The sequence below is a fragment of the Pongo abelii genome, chromosome 9 (assembly GCF_028885655.2).
Source record: "Pongo abelii isolate AG06213 chromosome 9, NHGRI_mPonAbe1-v2.0_pri, whole genome shotgun sequence".
Classification (NCBI taxonomy): Eukaryota; Metazoa; Chordata; class Mammalia; order Primates; family Hominidae; genus Pongo; species Pongo abelii.
In genome coordinates, this window is record NC_071994.2 from 124,266,463 (window position 1) to 124,286,068 (window position 19,606).

General features: G+C 35.9%; 1 protein-coding gene across 18 annotated transcripts in view; it reads left to right on the forward strand.

Moving 5' to 3' along the window:
• Positions 1 to 19,606, forward strand: part of LOC100459434 (tubulin-specific chaperone cofactor E-like protein) — a 161,081-nt gene that overhangs the window by 6,829 nt on the left and 134,646 nt on the right. For 4 of the 18 annotated variants that reach the window (XM_063711482.1, XM_063711471.1, XM_054525269.2 and 1 more), the window contains exons 2-4: positions 5,564 to 5,671; positions 14,728 to 14,877; positions 16,575 to 16,714. In XM_063711482.1, coding sequence (XP_063567552.1) covers positions 14,745 to 14,877; positions 16,575 to 16,714 — 273 coding nt within the window. In that variant the 5' untranslated portion in view covers positions 5,564 to 5,671; positions 14,728 to 14,744. Of the gene's footprint in view, positions 1 to 709; positions 5,378 to 5,563; positions 5,672 to 7,862; positions 7,902 to 8,771; positions 8,853 to 14,394; positions 14,493 to 14,727; positions 14,878 to 16,574; positions 16,715 to 19,606 lie in introns of those variants that run through there. The other 14 variants (XM_063711481.1, XM_054525268.1, XM_002822595.5 and 11 more) reach the window with 11 other exon arrangements.

The window sequence follows — 19,606 nt, forward strand, 5'->3', positions numbered from 1 at the left end:
AGCCATTCATGTTGATGAGGAAGTAGGCATAATGAACTACCAACTGTTAATTTCCATTGATGTGTAACATTTTATTTTATGAATATATTGTAATTTACCCAGTTGCCTGTTCTTAGATATAAGGGCTTCTCCACACTGCATTCCCCTCCACCGCAATCCTCCCAGGATTTTTGCAGTTTTAAGCAATGCTGTTGTTAACGGACGTTCTTTTACTTATTTCCTGGTGCACACTACAAGTTCCTGTAGAGTTTATACTGAGAAGTGGAATTGCTAGATCGTAGAGTATGTGCGTCTTCAACTTTACTAGACTGTAATAAATTGTTTTCCAAGGTGTTTGTACTAGTTGATACTCCCACTGGCTACATTGCCAGTTTCTATTCTTCTGCATTTTCTCCAATACTTGGTATTGTCAGAGTTTTTAAGTTTTGCTGATTTGCATAAAATGGTATCTCACTGAGATTTTAAATTTTGTCTCTGAAAATTATTGAACGTGAGCATCTTTTATATATGTTAAACATTTTTAATTTTATCTTTTATTAAGTACTTGTTTATGTCTTTTGTCCATTTTCCTATTAGGTTGTCTTCCTTCTTCTTACTGTTTTTAAGAGTTCTCTGTATTAGTTACATGTGTTGCAAATATATTTTTTCCAGTTTTTTGCTTGTCTTTTCATGTTTTTCATGTCTTTTGATGATCAGAAGTGTTTCTTTTTTTTCTTTTCTTTTTTTTTTTTTTTTGAGACAGGGTCTTGCTCTGTCGCCAGGCTCGAGTGCAGTGGTGTGATCTCTGCTCACTGCAACCTTCACCTCCTGGGCCCAAATGATCCTCCCACCTCAACCTCCCAAGTATCTGGGACTACAGGCACATGCCACCATGCCTGACTGATTTTTTTGTGGAGATGGGGTCTTGCTGTGTTGCCCAGGCTGGTCCTGAACTCCTGGGCTCAAGCGATCCTCCTGCCTTGGCCTCCCAAAGTCCTGGAATTACAGATGTAAGCCACCATGCCTGGCCAAGTTTTCATTTGACTGCTCAACTTTATTTTTATGGATTTTAAAAATGTTTTCTCTATGAAATATTTCCCTAAATCAAGATCATAAAGTTCTTTTCCTATTAGAAGAAATAACTTATTTTTTTCTCAAGGAGATAAAGTTTGCTTTCATATTTTATGTGGAGGTGAATTTTTTGGTAAGGATTCAATTTCATCTTTTCCCAGATTGTTATTCACTGTCCTAGCACCAATTATTGAATAGCTTAATGTTTTTCTAGTGATCGCTATGCTACTTCCCTGCCATATTTACATGGGCATGTTTCTGGGCTCTGTTTTCTGTTTCATTGGTCTATTTTTCTTCTCCAGGGTTATTTAACAGAATATAGTTGATTCTTGTAATTTACAGTACTTTTATGTAAAGTCGCCATGAACAGTGAATTAGTGAATATGGAAATTGTTACTCCTAGGGGAAATATAGGGTTAGGTTCCTGCAAGCCTCTGATCATAACATTTTTGTCAAGTGATAAATAGATAATTTTGTTTTATATTAGTTTCTGTTTAAAGACATTTAATGTGTATCATTGATTCGTTAACATTGAATTCACTGCAAACAGCCCTAAATTCATGCCTGAATAAAGTGATCTAATTGTGCATTTTCTCCATAAGGCATATTGCAGCTTCCTCGTGCTTTGCGCTTTAGAAACACTAGATGGCATTTCACCACTACCCTTGGGGACCCCTTAAATAGTGAAGTCACCAACAAAAAGCATAAAAATATGAAAAGCATGGCGCTAGATAGATCATGGAAAGGACACTTGTTTATATTATGAGAGCTGAAACAAGAAGGCATAGTGCCACCTTGTTCTACCTCAGCAGGGAACATACCCATTGAACAACTCAAATTTTTTGTCACTTTGTGCTTATCTGCAAATGACCACAAAAATGTTGCAAGTATTGATTTTGTGGTAACAAGTACCTTTTGGCAAGTAGGGAAATTTGCAGATAGGGAATTTGTGAAGAATGAGACTCAACCTATGAAATACTGGGAGAGAGGTAGTTTTTTAGGAACTTAGCATTAGCACTTTCCCCTATCTGTCATATTTGCATGTATCTTTATAGCATTTTATTTTAAGAGAATAATGCTATGAATCTTTCTAATATTAAGTCTTCTGATAGATGCCATTATGTCAATAAAGAGACTTCTTTTTTGGGAATACCTTTATTATATTTATAATCATGTTATTATTTAGTTCATAGGTAAATTGAAGGAAATAACTTTAGGAAAGAATTGCAACTCTTAAAATGTTGAAAACAAGTCTAAACTATTAAACTTTTATTATATGAGAATCATATGAGGATGATATTTTCTCATAGGCATTATTAATAAGGCATAAGTTTTGTAAAGGCAAATACCATTTGGAGGTTGAAATTTAAATATTGGCTGTATTAGTCCCTCATTAGTGACGATTTTCCTCATGAACATTGATAAAGGATTCCAAGAAAAAGGTAAATGAAGATTGTATACATCGTAAATCAGATCTCCCACTAAATGTATTTATTGAGACTTGGCTGTTTTATCCCTCATGATTTAAGATCCTCAAGTGAATTATTTGCATTAATTTGATAAGTGCTGAGAGTAGGAATGAGAAATGGTAGACTTCACCTATATTCATCTTTTTTATATAGCATACACTATATTCCTGTATTTTTCAAAAATGTTTATTTTGTTAGTAAAATGTACATAACAAAATTTATCATTATAACCATTTTATAGTTTAGTGGCATTAAGTACATTCACATTGTTATGCAACCATCACCATCAATCAGCTTCAGAATTTCTTCTTTTTCCAAACTGAAACTTTGTACCTATTAATTAATAACTCCCCACTCCCCATGCCCTCTGGCTCCTGACAATCACCATTCTGCAGTCTCAATGAACTTACCACTCTGGTTACCCCATGTAAGTGGAATCATACACCATTTGTTCTTTTGTGTCTAGCTTATTTCATTTAGCATCACGTCTTCAAGGTTCATATATGTTGTAGCATGTGTCAAATTTTTTTTTAAGGCTGATGGTATTCCATTGTATGTATCTGCCACATTCTTTTATCCATTTATCTACCTTTTGACTATTGTAAATAATACTACTGTGAACATTGGTGTACAAATAGGTTTTGACTCCTGCTTTCAATTCTTGGGTAGATACCCAGAAGGGGAATTGCTGGGTCATATAGTAATTCTATGCTTAAGTTTTTGAGGAACAATCATATTTTCCACATCAGTTGTACCATTTGCATTCCTACCAGCAGTGCACATATATTAATCTTGAGTTACTGAGCAGCACCTGTTTTTCTGAAGTATGGCATAAATGATTAACTCTTGCATATGAGTTGTAAGGTATAGTAGGGGTACAAAAATCATATATTCAGTATTAAATATTTTGTGGTTGTGTTTTTTGCTGAATAACTTGTAGTGGCAAATATTTCTGACTGCCATGATGGCACCTCTTTTGGAATCTCCGTGGAGTAGATACAATTATGTATTCTAGCCATAGCTATGAAGAATTTTTGTTTCTAAAGTACTTTGATTTCAAAGTTTATTAATAAATCTACTTTTCATATTACATAAATTTGGTATGCACAATCAGAAGTGATGAGAAAACCTATTGATAAGCACATTTATGGGGTGTCAATTATATGCAAGGTTCCAGTATATGATAGATACAAAGAAGCATTAGGATAAGGTTATTATTCTCAAGAGCTATACAGTTTGAAGACACAAGACAAACACATGAAAGTTACATTGCTACACATGAAAAATAAGGGTATATTATTTAAAATGAGAAGATGACATGCCAGTATGTGATTAATCGCCCACTGAGTGTTTCAGGCAAGGTTAACATGAGCTTAGCTCAAAGGAAACATCACTATAGGGAGAGGTATCTGAAAATGCTTCATCTCTAAAGTATATATTGAGTAGTGTGTTGAATGATGCATAAAATTCAGATAGGTGGAGAGGTAAGGGCAAGCTCTTCCAATTAAGGAGGAATAGCATAAATGTCAGACATTTTTACTGTGCCAAATCATTAATTGGCATTAATTTAGCATAGTCCTTGGACCTAAAAATTAGATTATTTAACAAAAATTGCAAGTTAGTCCTCCAGCTCTATATTCCGTTCACGCTACCATGTTCACTAAGTGGTGATGGTAGTAGTAATAGGGGAAGCAGGAGAAGTAATAGTAAACTAACATTTATTAAGTGCTTTCTATGTGCCAGGCACTGTGCTAACCACCCTTTACCAATATTATCTCCATTCATTCTTCAGTAACCCTATGAGCTAGGAGTTACGGGCTACTACCCCTTCCTGTGAATGAAGAAGGGTAGACTTAGAGAACTTACGTAACTTGCCCACAGTCGCACAGAGTAGTGGAATCAGTCAGGATTTACATAGCCAAGGAGTTTAGTTTTAGAACCAGCACTTATTACCATTGGGCAATATTGCTGTAGCACTAAATGTAGGAGGGGCTAGTAAAAAAAAAACAACGTGTTTTTTTTTTTTTTTTTTAAATGACCTGCAAACTTTTGCAACCTTTACGCGTGATTGATGTTCCAACATTCTGAATCCCTGGTTATTAGCCAGGGTGGTTTGTCAACTGCTCTGGAAGGCTGTCGAGTGATGAACTAGTGGTCTGTTCCTAACGAGGCTTTTCCTTAACATGATGACCTCTGTAGCTGCTCGGGAGCACAGATAATGGGGTAATCTGTTCTGTAAACAGCTAAGTAATGGCCTGAAACTTGTGTGTTCACAGCGGAAAGAAAACATGCATATATAATTTTCTTCTGATGAAACATAATGTATTCAAGAAAAAGAATCTTGCTTTTTGGAAGGATGGAAAAGTTGGGAATAATTTTTTCCCCTTTGATGATTAGACCAGTCAGTGCTGTTGCTTAGTTTTTTGGTTCAGTTACTTTGATGTGGTTACAAGAGGAATTTTGGCTGTAATGAATTTCATACATTTTTGTAAGTTATGTTTCCATGTCTTATGTGTGATGTTGTGTACTGTTGACATGAAATACTCCTTTTTTGGTAAAGATGGAATGGCTTAACAGATTAGAGCTGTAGAAAGTATGACTTAGCATGCTGGTAAGGCCACAGAAACCCAAGCAAGTTCCCCCAGTTTCATATCCTGTAAATAGAGATAAGTTAGTTTTTCTGTTTCAGAGAGTGGTTATGGAAAATTACTAGGCTTTAAAATGATTGTTAATCTCAGTGTGGGGACATTTGGTTTGGGGACATCAGTTCAAGAGTAAATGTATCTGATCCTGCTTTGAATAAATGCAACTTTAAAGCCTTGGAATTTTACCAGATTGAACCTGGGCCAAATAGAAAGGTAGGAGTAGATGTAAATTTGTTTGTAAAGGAGTTGGGGATGTGTGTGGTGGGGCAGGGTGAGGGTGGAGGGATGGGCAGGGTGGAAGTCTCCTTGGAAGCCCTTGGAGTAAAAGTGAATGTTAAACCTTTTTGGTTGTTTTTGTTGCTGAAAGTATATGCAAAGTGTTTTTGTCTTATATTTCAGAATGTCTAATTTAATAGGGATATAGACAGTTGGTTTAAACCAACATTTTTGGACGAGGAGAGGCTATGGAAATGAAGAAAGAAGTGTTTAGAAATATCACACAAACAGGTACTTCAGTCTAAATAATAGTATTGTCTTAATTTTTTCCCCTCATATTTCTCATCAAAATTATGACATTCTGGGGCTAGTGTATTTGGATCAGAAATTTCAAGGGCTGTGTTTATGTATGGTGGACTACAAGCATGAGGGTCAGTCATAGTTGCTAATGTGCAGTTATTGATGAAAAAAGTTTGTGTCTTTGTTCAACATCTAAAATGCCTTATACGCAATATAGTTCTTCAGTAGAAAATATAGACAGCTCTGAGGCTGTACTTCTCACTGATAACAGTCACAGTTTTAGATGTATTTGTCACTAATACAACGAAATAAAGAATTTCTGATAGGTATTTTAATGTTTATAGTGCTTTTAAGGAGAAGCATAGTACTGTGATACAAGAAGAGGGTGGTAGTGGCTGATTGATAGCATAATTAAAGGAATGATCAGGAGTCCAAATTCACATTTCATCTGGCAGTGTTGGATTTTTAAAAAACCTCCTACCAAGAAAGGTTGATGTGCCACATTACTACACTTGCATATAGTGTAGTATACAGTTGAGCAGGAGACTTTGAGACATAGGGTGGTTCTTAGTAGGGTGTGAAATCGTGGTGGCATGGTGTGTTATGATAAGGGATTTATCAGCTACACTTACTTTGCTTTTAGAATGCTAAGAGTTAAGTTAGTGAATTGGCTAACTATAATTCTACAAAATAGTGCTAAAAGTTTATTAGAATTAGTTTATTTTCCTTTCATCCAAAGAGAGCATCCACTTAGCTATATTACATAATGCTCAAGGGTAGTAACTGAGATAGAATCACAGGTATAGATAGTTCAGGATACATGAAATTGGAAGTGCCGTACAGAATGAGACCATCCAGCCTAATTACGCTGACTTGGTCAATGTCCCGGAAGTGTTTATATGGGAGAGATAGCTGTCATTCATGACTTCAGCTCCAAAAACTTACTAATGGAATACTTTATAAACCTTAAAAATGATTAGGTAGATATGCAGTTCTTGACATGGAAAATTTTTCATGGACTATTTAGCAAAAAGGCAGGTTATAAAACTATATATCTAATCTTTGTGTAAAAAATATATATCTACATAGCATGGAAAAAATGATCTGGAAGGATACACACCATGAGGTGCATCCTCAGGCTTCATGTGCTTGTGAAATCTAAACCAAAGTCTCCTGGTGTGGATGTGGCTCTATGCTTCAGATATGAAAAGCTTTTGATAATACTTATTTACATTATTAGCTTAGCTAATAAAAAGGGAAACTACATGGTGGGGTTACTGGCTTTGTCATTGTTGTTTATTTATTTTCAATTGGAAATTGTAAAAAATTCAGAACGAATTTTTTTTTTTTTTAGACAGTCTTGCTCTGTCACCCAGGCTGGACTGCAGTGGCACGATCTCGACTCACTGCAACCTCTGCCTCCCGGGTTCAAGCGATTCTCCTGCCTCAGCCTCCCAAGTAGCTGGGACTACAGGCACATGCCACCATGCCTGGCTAATTTTTGTATTTTTAGTAGAGACGGAAACCATTTTGCCATGTTGGCCAGGCTGGTCTCGAACTCCTGATCTCAGGTGATCCACCTGCCTCAGCCTCCCAAAGTTCTGGTATTACAGGCGTGAGCCACCGCTCCCGGCCGAACATTGTATTTTTTAAAAGCAAATATTTAGAATAAAGCTCATTAATAGACCTTTATTCATTGATTTATTTCATCTTTCCTGGAGGGAAAAATATGTAACATATACATATGCTTTTCCAGAATAAATCAGTCTTTTTGGGGATACTCTTAGGCTGCAGATCAGAAAGACTGCTTTAGAAAACAAAACAAAAATTCCAGCTACCTAAAATGTCTAAGAATCTGGCAAAGTTTGGATACAGTAGATAATTGTTCAAAAGAAGAAAGCTTTTTGGAGATGAGGTTAGAAGAAGAATTCACAAAGTGAAAATTTAATGGGCTTAAAAACAAAAACAAAAACAAAACTTGCAAAACTTGAGAAAGGTAGCAATCCTGAGAGGTTCTTTGAAGATAGCTGGGAGATTTTCCTCCTATGGCTTTGTTTTCTTAGTTTTTGCAGACCTCCCTTGACCCCCTGCAAATTCAGGCAATACATTTCTCTTTTGTCTTTTTTCAAAAAAAAAAAAAAAAGAACAACTCTTTCTTAACCCTCGTTGTTTTTTCCACCAGCTGTCCCACCTCGTCCACTTTCATTTAAGCCTCTCAAAGGTATGATTGCTACTCTTTTCTCGGCTTATTTACTTAACTCCCTATTCTATGGATTCGATGCCCTTAACTGTACTGGAATTGCTTCTCCTAAGGTAAAGAAACTCTTAGTTGCCCAGTCCTTCACTGATTTTTACATTCTCATTTTTGACCTCTCTGTATTCTGCATAAAGATCAATAACCCTCATCCTTGCACTCTAGTCACTGTAATCTCTCAGAATTTTTCTTAGTTTTATCTTTGCAGGATAAAGTCTAGCCCAAGAACGTCATGACCTTACTGACCACTGTCACCTCCACAGTTGAATCTCCTGCTTTCCCCCCCTGTCAGCACCCATATTTTATGTTTTAGCAGTACAGCTGATAACCCTTGTTTCTGGTCTCTTGTGTTTGTTCATGTGCTATTGTTTCCTGTGCCTGGAATGCCATTTCCCACCTTGTCAGCTAATCTTTATCTTTCAAAATGGCTCAGGATTCACCTACTTCCTTGATCACACTTCTGAAAGTTAATCACTTCTTATGTTGAATTCACTATTTCTTGTCTGGCTTATTTTAGATATGTGTTATCTCATGTATTTCCTTCTAGAGTGTGGATGCCCTGAGGGCAGAGTTTGGATTTTATTCCTTCTCACTTTCTTTAGTTCTTAGCATAGTGTTTGGCGTAGATTTAGCATCTGGTACACGCTTGTTGAACTGAACTAAATGAAACTAAGCTCTATGAAGGCACATATTTTAAAAATAAATGAATGGGGGGAAATAAACCTAATTGGGAGAATTTGTTAAGGTATGAAAATGAAAAGAGATGGCAGAGAAAACTAAATATATTTGTTGTCTGCATTTTTACTAAACAATTGGTAAGGAAATTCTCATTCTCAGGTTGTCTTGTGAAGAAGACAGTTACCCAAGTGGATAGCAAATCACTAAAATGAAATGTCATCTGACCCAAGGAACCTAAAGGTGAAATTGTGGAGCCTTTGACAAATTGTTTACCTGAAGTTTTGTTTTCAAATAGTGGTAGCAAAATATTGGCAGTAGCTTTCAGAGTGTAGTTTTTTCTGCCCTTCTCTGATGAATAGATATGATTGATTCGTTGTACAAATGGGTCCTTGTCAAATAACTGAAGGTAATTTTAAACTACTTGAGAGGATTTTCCTTTTCTCCATTTTTGTGAAAGTTATGAAAACTTCTTGAAGATTTAGCCCCATCCTAGATTAATGCACATTTGAATTATTGTGATTTCTTTTTCAAAAGCACAAATCAGTTCCCAACTATCTACTATTGTAGTAACTTGAAACCTGCAGAAATGGCTTCCTGCTTCAGGAAGCACCTCTCTTTCGTTTTTTAATCTCTACAGTTGGAGGTGACAGAGAGGCCTGAATCTCCCAGCCATCTTCAGGCATCACACCTCCTTAGCTTATGGCTCCAGAATCAGCAGAATTTGGGGCAAATTTGGGTAATTTGGATGAAAGACTTGGGTAACTTGTATTAACACATTTAACTTGGCTAGCAAAGGAAATGGAACTGTGCAAGGCTGAGGGTATACTTCCATCCCTTTGATACACCCCATAGTGGAGCTTTCGCTTTGCCCCTGTGAAAGCCATGGTAAAGAAGGGCAGAACGCTGCTGTGGCCTTGGCAGCCTGCTCACCTTCATCTCATTCCCTCCTCTTAGTTTCACTGTGGTTTGGTTATCAGGCTTGGATATGTTTTGTTTCTGCTTGCTTTTTCTGTGCTGATGTTGTTTTACAAAATTATCTATTTCTGTTTAGCCATCTATTTTATTTCTCTTTTCTTCCTCACTCCCCAGTTTCTTCAAAATTAACATTTTATATTCTGCATACACAAATTCCCATTTGGAATTTTAAAAATAGAAATATTATAATAATGAAGACATTAAAAAACCCTTTGACAAACTATTAGGTCATTTCCAGATATGTTACTTAAAAACATTTTACATTTCAAAAAGATGATGTATGCACATGGTGAATTCAAGTTGTTCAAAAGGGTAAACATTGGAAAGCAAATCTTTCCACTTGTATTCCTCATTTCTTCTCTCTGGAGTCAACTGTCGATACTACTTTTATTCATTTCTGTTTTATCTTTCCGGAGATAATCTATGCACATACAAGCAGATAAATCTATTTTTGTAAGATTTAAAATGTATATTTTGGCACTCTGTGGGGTACGTTTTATATCTTTTGGAATTAGCTAGTGAGGCTGGCAGTGTTCGTACTTTATGAAGTATACTACTCTACACTGTTTCTTTGTGAAATAAGTATTGACCTTGCATACTTATTATACAAAAGGATCTATCTTATATGTTTCCCAGTGTTAGTGGTCAGACATGGCATACTTTCTGTTTTCAGTTGTGTTGAGCTTCTTACTAATTTTGACCTAACCCGTTTATTGGGAACTTAAAGTACAAATTGTTTGTGTACTTAACCTCAATAGTGGTTAAGGGTACTAAGGCGACTGGATGTTCTGTTCTGATTTTAAAGTAATTGGCAAAAGTGTACTGAGCACCTTATCCTCCAACTCATACATTATTCTGAGTTTTTTCCAAGCACTTTACGAGAGTATATTATAGTCAGGATCTTGAGGCACAAACGAATTGAAATTTTCACAGGCCCACTTCACAACTTAGTAATGGAAGCAAGCAATATCACCAAAGATCCCTGGCTCTCTGGCTTTCAGCACCAATTCAGAACAGTTTTACAAATGCATTAGAACTCTGCCAACTATAGAGGTAGTCTGATGTAATTTGACACCCGTTATTTCCAAAATGTCATAGATTACCCTCCCACCCCCCAAAAACCTTTTAAAGGCTCTAGTGAAAGATCTTTTTCCATCCTGTATTTCCTCATTTTTCAGTCTGTTAGGTTTTCAGCCTTTTTTCCCACCTACTGTTCCTCCTCAGACTGCCCCAACAGATTTTGAGTAGAGTTACATTACCAATCCATTTCACAATCTTGATGTTCTAATTCAAAACCTATGTATTAATGTGTGCCCATCTGCATTCCTGGAAAGCTAATCCAATAGTGTATCCTGGAAAATGACCAATGAAGGTACTTGGTGTTGCTTTTCAGTCAAAAAAAAAATAAGTCTTAAAAAAAATCCTATTTGGAAGAGTTCTTACAGCATGGGACCATGAGGAAAAGCTTTTAAGTTCCCATGTTTGCTTGCTTACTAGCATTTTAACTTGAATACGTCTTTCCTACCATCCCTTGGTTTCTCTATATTTAAATTGTATATAAGATTATTGCCCTTGAATTGTATAAGTTTGAGTTTAAGTGGTTCTGAAGCCTTCAGATAAAAGGCGCCGCTTAAACTCAGTGATATTATTTTGACAGTGACAGTTCACCCTCTCCACACACTTTTTACTCTTTTGAACTGCTGATTGTATGAAAGATAACAATGTAACTTCTTTGGCTTTTTTGTTAAAAATTTCTAAAAATTCTGTTGGCATTCTGCTTGAGACAGGATTTTTTGATAATAGCTATGGTGCCTGTCGCTAGTGGCATAGCACCTGTTCTATATTGTCTGCTGTTGGTGGTGAGGAGTTTACATTGAAAAAGAACTTTTCAACCTGAAGTTCCCAAAGCCCTAGCTGAACACAACACAGTTCAATTTTGACACACTCAGTGTTGGAATAGAGGGCAGCCGCTATGTAGACACTTAACACTGTGTGGATAGAAAGAACAAAGTGTCTTGTACTAAAACAAACTCTATCTTTTAGCTTACAAATGGGAATCTTGAGCAAAGGGCAGCCCTCTTATTTTCAAGGTCACTTTACTCATTATGATATTAATGCCATTTATCATGAAAATTTTTGTTCAGTGGATGGGCATGTGCTCAGTGAGCATCTCCTGTGTTCTAGGCCTTTGTAAATTGATTCCACAAAGTCCAGTAGATCTTGGTCCTGGTAGTCTAGGAAATGAGCCAAGTTTAACAACCACTTTTATATTCATACTTTTTTCAAATTCTTATTACAAACCTGAGAGGAAGGTTTAGACCATACATAAGTGAGAAAATTAAAGTAGGGAGAGATTAGATAATTAGCCTGTGGTTTACCCAGCTAGGGAAAGAGCTTAAATTGCCTATGTCCATGTGCTTTCTATTGTACTACAACTTCCTCTCAGAATTAACATTTGTATATTTTAGAACTTTACAACAGCCCTGTAATCCAACTAGTGCATTTGTGTATTTTAGGGCTCTACAGCAACCCTGTAATCCAGGTAGTAGAGATGTTAATACCTTATTTTATAGTTGAAGACATTTGAGATAACAGTGACTTGCCTGATGGCACAAAACTATTATGTAGTCAGAACTGGGTGGGGTGTAAACCTACCCTTCATCCTGAATTCTCTGCCCTTTCTTCTCGGCTAGTGATTTTAATACACGACAACATTTATCAAACCGTTACCATGTATAATAAACTATGCCTGATGCTATGAATTGATACTGAAAGAAATAGGATTACACAGTTCCACTCCCCTTTGTAATGTAATAGTAGAGATAGGATAATCACATAAGAAAAATACCTAACGTTCATTGTAATTAAACAATATAAGCAAAAGTAAACCAGTAACTATAGTGAAATAAATATGTCACCACTAATGGGAAGCAATTTGAAGCATTATCTGGCTAATATCAAACAGCCTTCTGAGAAGCTTTCCAGTGCTTGTTCCTGCTAGTTTCTTCTAGGAAAAAGTACAGGTAGTGATTTTTCAGCCTCTTCAGGGCTACTGGCTTCTTCCTTGTAATCTATAACCATGTTTGGGTCTTTCCTATTTTAAGATATAAAATCTTGACAGTTGCCCGGATTCCCTACTCTCTTATCATCCCATCTTCCTTCTCCACTCCCAGCAAAACTTCTCAAAATATTGGCTAAACACTCTGCTGTCTGGTTGTTTTCTTTCTTTTTCTTCATGACTCTGTTTCCTCTGCCTGTCCCTTAAATATCAGTGACTATTGTCTTATTGTTCTTATTCATAACATTTTATATATCGTAATGGTGTCCAAATCTTCATCTTTAGCTCATTATTCTCATTCAACTCCAGATTGTTTCCCTGGATATTCCACAGGCACTTCAAATTGAACACGTATAAAGTGGAATTCATCATTTTCTTCTGTAAAACTGGCTCTGTTCCTGCTTTCTTGTTAATGGTATCACCAGTCACCTGGTCACCTGAACTAGAAACCCTGGGAGTCATTTTTGACTTTACCTTCCCCCTCAGCCCCTGTAATTTCTGAATAGCTTGCTTTTTAACATGATCATGAATCTGCCTCTGCTTTCTATTTATTCTACCACTGAATCACTTGAAGCTCTCCCGATCTCTCTGCTGTGTTTTTGCAGTATCTTCCTAACTTCTCCCTGCCTTCAGTCCTGTTTCCCTCATAGTCATCAGCTCCATGATTCTCAGGATGAGTTTTCCCTAAAAATTCTTTCTTGTATTCCCTTCCTTAAAACCTTTCAGTTTTTTCCGTTTCCTGTAGGATAACATTAAACCTCCTAATGTGGTATACAAGATCTCCTCTGAGGTTCCTAGTTAGATGCTCCTGACAGTGTCTACCATTGCCAGGCTGCTTTGGCAGCATCAGATATTTTGTGCTTACTCATATATACCATAATACATTTTGAATACTGTTCCTTTTCTTATGATATCCCTTCTTCTCTGACTACTCTATAGCCTGTATATCCTTCTCCCTACTGATTATTTTAGTAAAAAAGCCTGATACCTAATAGTTGAAATTACAGAGGTCAATTTTAGCTGCCTATATTTTGATTAATATTTAATATGCATCATAGGCCAGCCCCTTAAGTAATGAGTTATCAGGTTGTCAGAAGTTAGCATGTTGTTTAATATTACCTGTTTTAATGTATGCATGAGTCCTTCTCAGTACTCATCTTCTCAGATGCTGGAATCATTCAATGTTTGGACCCTTAGCTGATGCTAAACAGAAAGGACTCTACCCAAACTCAGAACCAAAAGAGATGACATTTTGTATTATTTAGGATTAGGTCCAGTTATAGGTAACTAAAAAATTGAGAAGAACAATGGCTTAAGCAAAATAGATTATTTATCTGTCACTGAAATTTCCAGAGATATGTACCAGTATGGCAGCTCAGTTACATGAAGTCCTCAGGGATGCGGAGCCCTTTCAGCTCTTCGTCCCACTTTTCTTAGTGTATATTCCTTGGGTTCATTGTCTGGTGGCATCAGTTTTCTAGGCAACAGATGGAGGAAGAAACAAAGAAGGAGGGCAAATGGCACACTCTGGTCATCTTTTAAGGATGACTTCTAGAAGCTGCCACAGAATACTTGGTTTCTAGCCCATGAGCTGGAATTTAGCCAGCACTCATTCCCAAATACAGTTATCCAGTTATCCAGTTAAAGGTTCTTTTACTATGGAAGAAGATAATGGATTTTGAGGGATAGATATTAAAGGATTCATCCAAACTATTTAGTCTGATGTTCAATCTGTACCTTCTTTTTCAGACCTTTCTTCAATTACTTATCCACATGAATCCTATGTACCAGCCAAAAGCCTTCTCATTGCCCTTGGTTGGAAGTGATCACCTCCTCTTCTAAATCTTGTAATACTTTTCATCTGTATTGCAGATATATGCTCAACTGTTATTGCTGTCATTTGTCTGTATATGTAGCTTCCCTAAATTGTAAGCTGTTACCACAGTATATGTTTCTAGGGTCAGTAACTAAGTATCATATGTCTTGCAATGCCTAGTCTAGTGCTTTATAAATAATTGGTTTTCAATAAATACTTCTTATGTGAGTAAATACATAATTTGATGATTTATTGGTTTCTTGTAGCATTTTAAGAAAGAAAGATGGATCAACCTAGTGGAAGAAGTTTCATGCAAGTATTATGTGAAAAATATAGTCCTGAAAATTTTCCTTATCGCCGTGGCCCAGGAATGGGAGTACATGTCCCAGCCACACCTCAGGGCTCTCCTATGAAAGGTAAGAAAGATGGGACCTAAAACACTTATTTAGTGGAGCTTACTTAGGATGTTAAATCACAGTGTTGCCTTGTTTGCAAATGATTTATTTAATTTTTAATTACAGTCAAATAGTCTTTCCCCCTTGTTATGATTTCAGTTTTCTAAAGAACGTAACAGGACTGGTTTTCCTCCAGATTGACTAAGAGATGTTTTAGTTGCATGTGTATGACAAGAATAATATTTGAGTGATAATATTTCAAATGCATATTCTTTTATGGAACATAGAGGGTACAAAACAGTACAGGACTGGCCTGTGCCCTCCAGGACCTTATAGCCTAATTGGTTTATAAGACATTCACATTTACAAAGGTAAATAAACACAAGACAATTTATGTTGAGCCAAATGAATGGTATAGTGATTTGGAAAGAAATTTAAAAGATAATATGATCAAGAAACGATTCAAAGCTGTGAGATTTTAACTAGTTCTTCAAGAATGCAGAATTTGGTTAGAGATGAGATACATTCTAGGAGAGGGATTAGATGTGAGCAAAAATCTGTAACTAGAAATGTGCAAGGTATATTTTTGCTTGTCTTTTAGCTTAATGTTGCAATTAAGAGTTCTTGGAAGTAGTTTTTTGTGATTATGGGGGATTAATATTGAATCACTGTGTTAGTTCTTACTTTCAAAGGTTACTGAGTGTTTGCTGTTTCTAAATACAATAATTTTATCTCTATGTAACCTGGAATGGCAGAGAGAAGTGGATTTCTTACTTGGTAATTTTTTTTTTCGGGATCCATTCCCATTCTGATAAATATGTTGCTGAAAGTAGCAAGTTGCAAACCATGTAATTTGAGGTCTCCATTAATAAAGTACTACCTTGATGAGTCCTTGTTTTATACCAAATGGGAAAAGAGTGGTTGCATTCTCATGTTTATCCTTTTTAGTAGAGATTGTAAGAGTGATTTTATTGACACGTGTTTTTGAACCAGGCAGTAGTCAAAAAGTTGTTACCTCGGTTTGACCAAATTCAGTGAATAGTTTAAGACTCTGAAAGACTTTCTTCCATTACAGTTATATTTTTAAAGAAGGCTAATTTTCATAAGGGACAAATTCTGTAGGGATATGAAATGGAGATAATTGATAGACGAGAGAGAGATGTAGAGTTCTGAATGGATCCACTTAAGTGAGGAAGACTTCTTGAATGATATAAACTTAACAGAAGTGATTTAGTAGATTAATGGTTTGAGATGATTTTCAGAGGCACAAAAGATAAAGATACACATCAGATAGAGAGAAAAGAGCTATCCAGAATACTTTGGAACTAAATTGCAAAAAGAAGGAATTGAGGCCTATAAGAAAGTGTACTGATAGTCCACACATGAATTTCATGGATCTCTTGTTCAGATGATAAGATGATAGCATGGATGAGGGCTCTGTTGTTGGTAATTGAGATAAGCAATCCTGCTATGAGTTAAAGCCTAGAGGACTTTTTTTGGTGGTACTGGTGCAGTACTTCTGAGCTCCTCCTGGGCAATAACTGGCTGTCTCCTCTTAGGATTCAGTACCCTTTGGTCCCATTATATCCTGTATTTTCTAGATCCTTATGTAATTTCACACAGTTTGATTTTTGTTTCTTGACAATTCCTGAGGGCTGAACATACATAGACAAGAATTTGGCTGATATAGAAAATATTTTGTGTCTCCCATCATTCAGATCGCCTCAACCTCCCAAGTGTACTAGTGTTGAACAGCTGTGGAATAACCTGTGCAGGAGATGAAAAAGAAATTGCTGCCTTCTGCGCTCATGTGTCGGAACTAGATCTTTCTGACAACAAACTCGAAGACTGGCATGAGGTGAAGTTTTTATATTGCTACATTTTGGTGAAAAGCAGCAATAACCCTTGTGTCATTGTTTATGTTATTATATGTTCTGCTAAATTCTGTTCTCACTTGATGTCTGTATGACTTCTTGTTGTCTGTATATCTTAGTGTCTGTATGTCTGTATATCAAGATAAATAAGGCCTATAATCCCAGTGCTAAGGAGGCTGAGGCAGGAGGATCACTTGAGCCCGGGAATTCGAGGCCAGTCTGGGCAACATAGCAAGAACCCATCTTTAATTTAAAAAAAAAAAAAAAGGCAAATAACTGACTCTATCTATGGTGATTTTTCATTAGCTTTGTTATTGTTAATTTGTTTTTCATCAAGGCGAAAATTCATTAAGGAAATTTAGGCATCAAGAGGTTGATTAGTCGTTGTCAGCTTAAACTGCTAATCGTGCATTAAATTTTCTACTGTTTCACTAATTTATACATCCTATGCTCATTCTCTACTTCTACTTCAATATTTATTACTGAAAACTGACATAAAATTGTTGAAACTGAGAATATATATAAATATATTTATTCTTGTTATTGAAATTTATTCAAATATTTTACAACTTTTCTTATATTATCAAATCCCTTGGGTGGTTTGACATAACTGATGTCTTGACCTCAGAGTAACTATAAACTACACACATAGTTTGTAAAAGTACACAAATACAGTTTTGTAACATTCTCTTATTATTATATGTAACATTACCTACCTGCTTATAACATTACCTGATAGAAGCTACCCTGAAGAATAAGGTTAAAATGTTCTTCCTACTTGGTTCATTCTTCTGCCTTAATTTGGGCTCTTATTTTTTGATTTGACTTTAGGAAGACTTTCCTAATGGGTTTTCCTGGATCCGGCTTTATTCTGTTTCCGCTAAGCTGTCTTCCGTAGTGCTACCACAGACTCCTTTTAATACATGAAGCATGATTATGACACTGTCCTGCATAAAGGCCTACAGTTGGCTTTCTTTGCCTAGAAACTAAAGTCTGACTCTGTAAGCATGACCCTTCATCATATGGCCCTTTGCTATTTCTAGAACGTTTTCTCCCTCTTTAGCCATATACTTTTACTTGCAGCTCATGATAAACTCGAAATAAAAAGCTTCCTTGCTTTTATTCATTCTGAACCCACTGCTCTCTTCTCTTGTCTACCTGGCCACTTCCTATTTATCCTTCAAGACTTGGCCCAAGTTGCTATTCCTCTGTGAAATTTTCCCTGGCTGTCTCACAGACAGAGTCAGATTATCCCAGAGCACCTACACTATACCACCATGAGAGGATTTATCACAGTCTGGTATAATGACTTGCTTACTTGACAGTTTTCCTAATAGACTATGAGCTTATTCCAAGTGGAGATTTTTATCTTTTTTTTATCATAAGCCCAGCATACCAAGTAGTCAAATATTTGTTGAGTGCGTTAATGATTAAATGATTATATCTTAAGGATTAATCAAGACCTCTTGTTCCAACTTTTCCTGTGATCTTAAGAAATTCACTTAATCCTTTAGAGCTTTAGTTTGCACATCCATAAGATAGGCTTGCCAATAAAATTAATCATTGAAACACTTAGTAGATATTGAACGCTATACAAATCCTAAGACAGATTTCTTGTTTAAGAAAAACCCATCCATAACCTAGTTTTGGTAAGCTTTTCTTACTTTTATCTATTTTATGCCTTTGTTTAATCTGGTAACTGTGTTCTTGGTTATATTTCCTACTTTTATTAGGATTTTAACCAAAATTCTTTGCAATGCATGTCACCTATTTCTAAGTGATTTATTAACATATGCAAATTTATAAGGCTAGTCTAAAAAATAATTTCTATTTGTATATATATTTATTTACTTATCTGAACAATTTGTATAGTTTACTGTTTAACAAATTACAGATTGTGCCTTCTTGGTCCTCTGCAACATTTAACTGCCACGCATGCTTTATCTGCACTTCAAATTTGTTTCTTTGGAAATGCAAAATTTTACAAAGGTTTTGTGCTTTGACCATGTATATAAGCTTTTGCTAATTGGTGGGAACAGTTTAAGAGTGATGTAGTTGCTACCTCAGGAGGAAGATGTATGTAATATGGATCAGTACACAGTGTGTACACTAAGTAATTCAGCATTTTTCTCTGCTTAGACAAAGGTCTATGTTAAATTTTTCTCAAGCCACATTGACATATAGCCAGAGGGCTGCATACTTATTTATACTGTATTTATACCCAGTTTGTATATTCCTAAGTGCTCTATAGTCTGTTTTCAGGCAGTTTTCAAGTAAATATTTGTTGCTGTTGCTTTCAGGTATCCATTTTCTAATTTATTTTTGTTTTCATCATTCCTTTATATTTCCTCTTTATCCTTAACTGTAGTTGATCCCAGTCTTCTAGAGGATATATCAGAACATAGAAAAGGGAGAAATATGACAAAAGAATGTTGATTTTTAGGGTTGATTAAACTCTTGTCCAGGCTACAAATGCTTCATAGGTCGCCAGTTTTAGGACATTACATTTCAACCCCATTATAATCCATATATCTGATTACCAAAAAGATAATTTGTCCTTAGCCATTAACGGAATTTATTTCAGCCACTATTGATAGGGCAATGTGGAACCAGTTGTATAATTTTTGCGTTTGTTTTTTGGATGACCAAGAATATTATAGGTTATGAGTAACTTCTCTTGTAGCTTAATTTGCTGGCTGCTATATATCCAGAGACTAAGATAAATATGGATGAGAAAAGTAATACTTTTGGGGAGGCAAAGATTTGTCTTCACCCTTCTAAAATTGGGCATCTATGTTTAAAAATAATGCATTTTTTTTAGCTTTTGACTTGAATTTTTGGCTGAGTAGATCTTTGTCTGACCTTTCCCAAGGTAC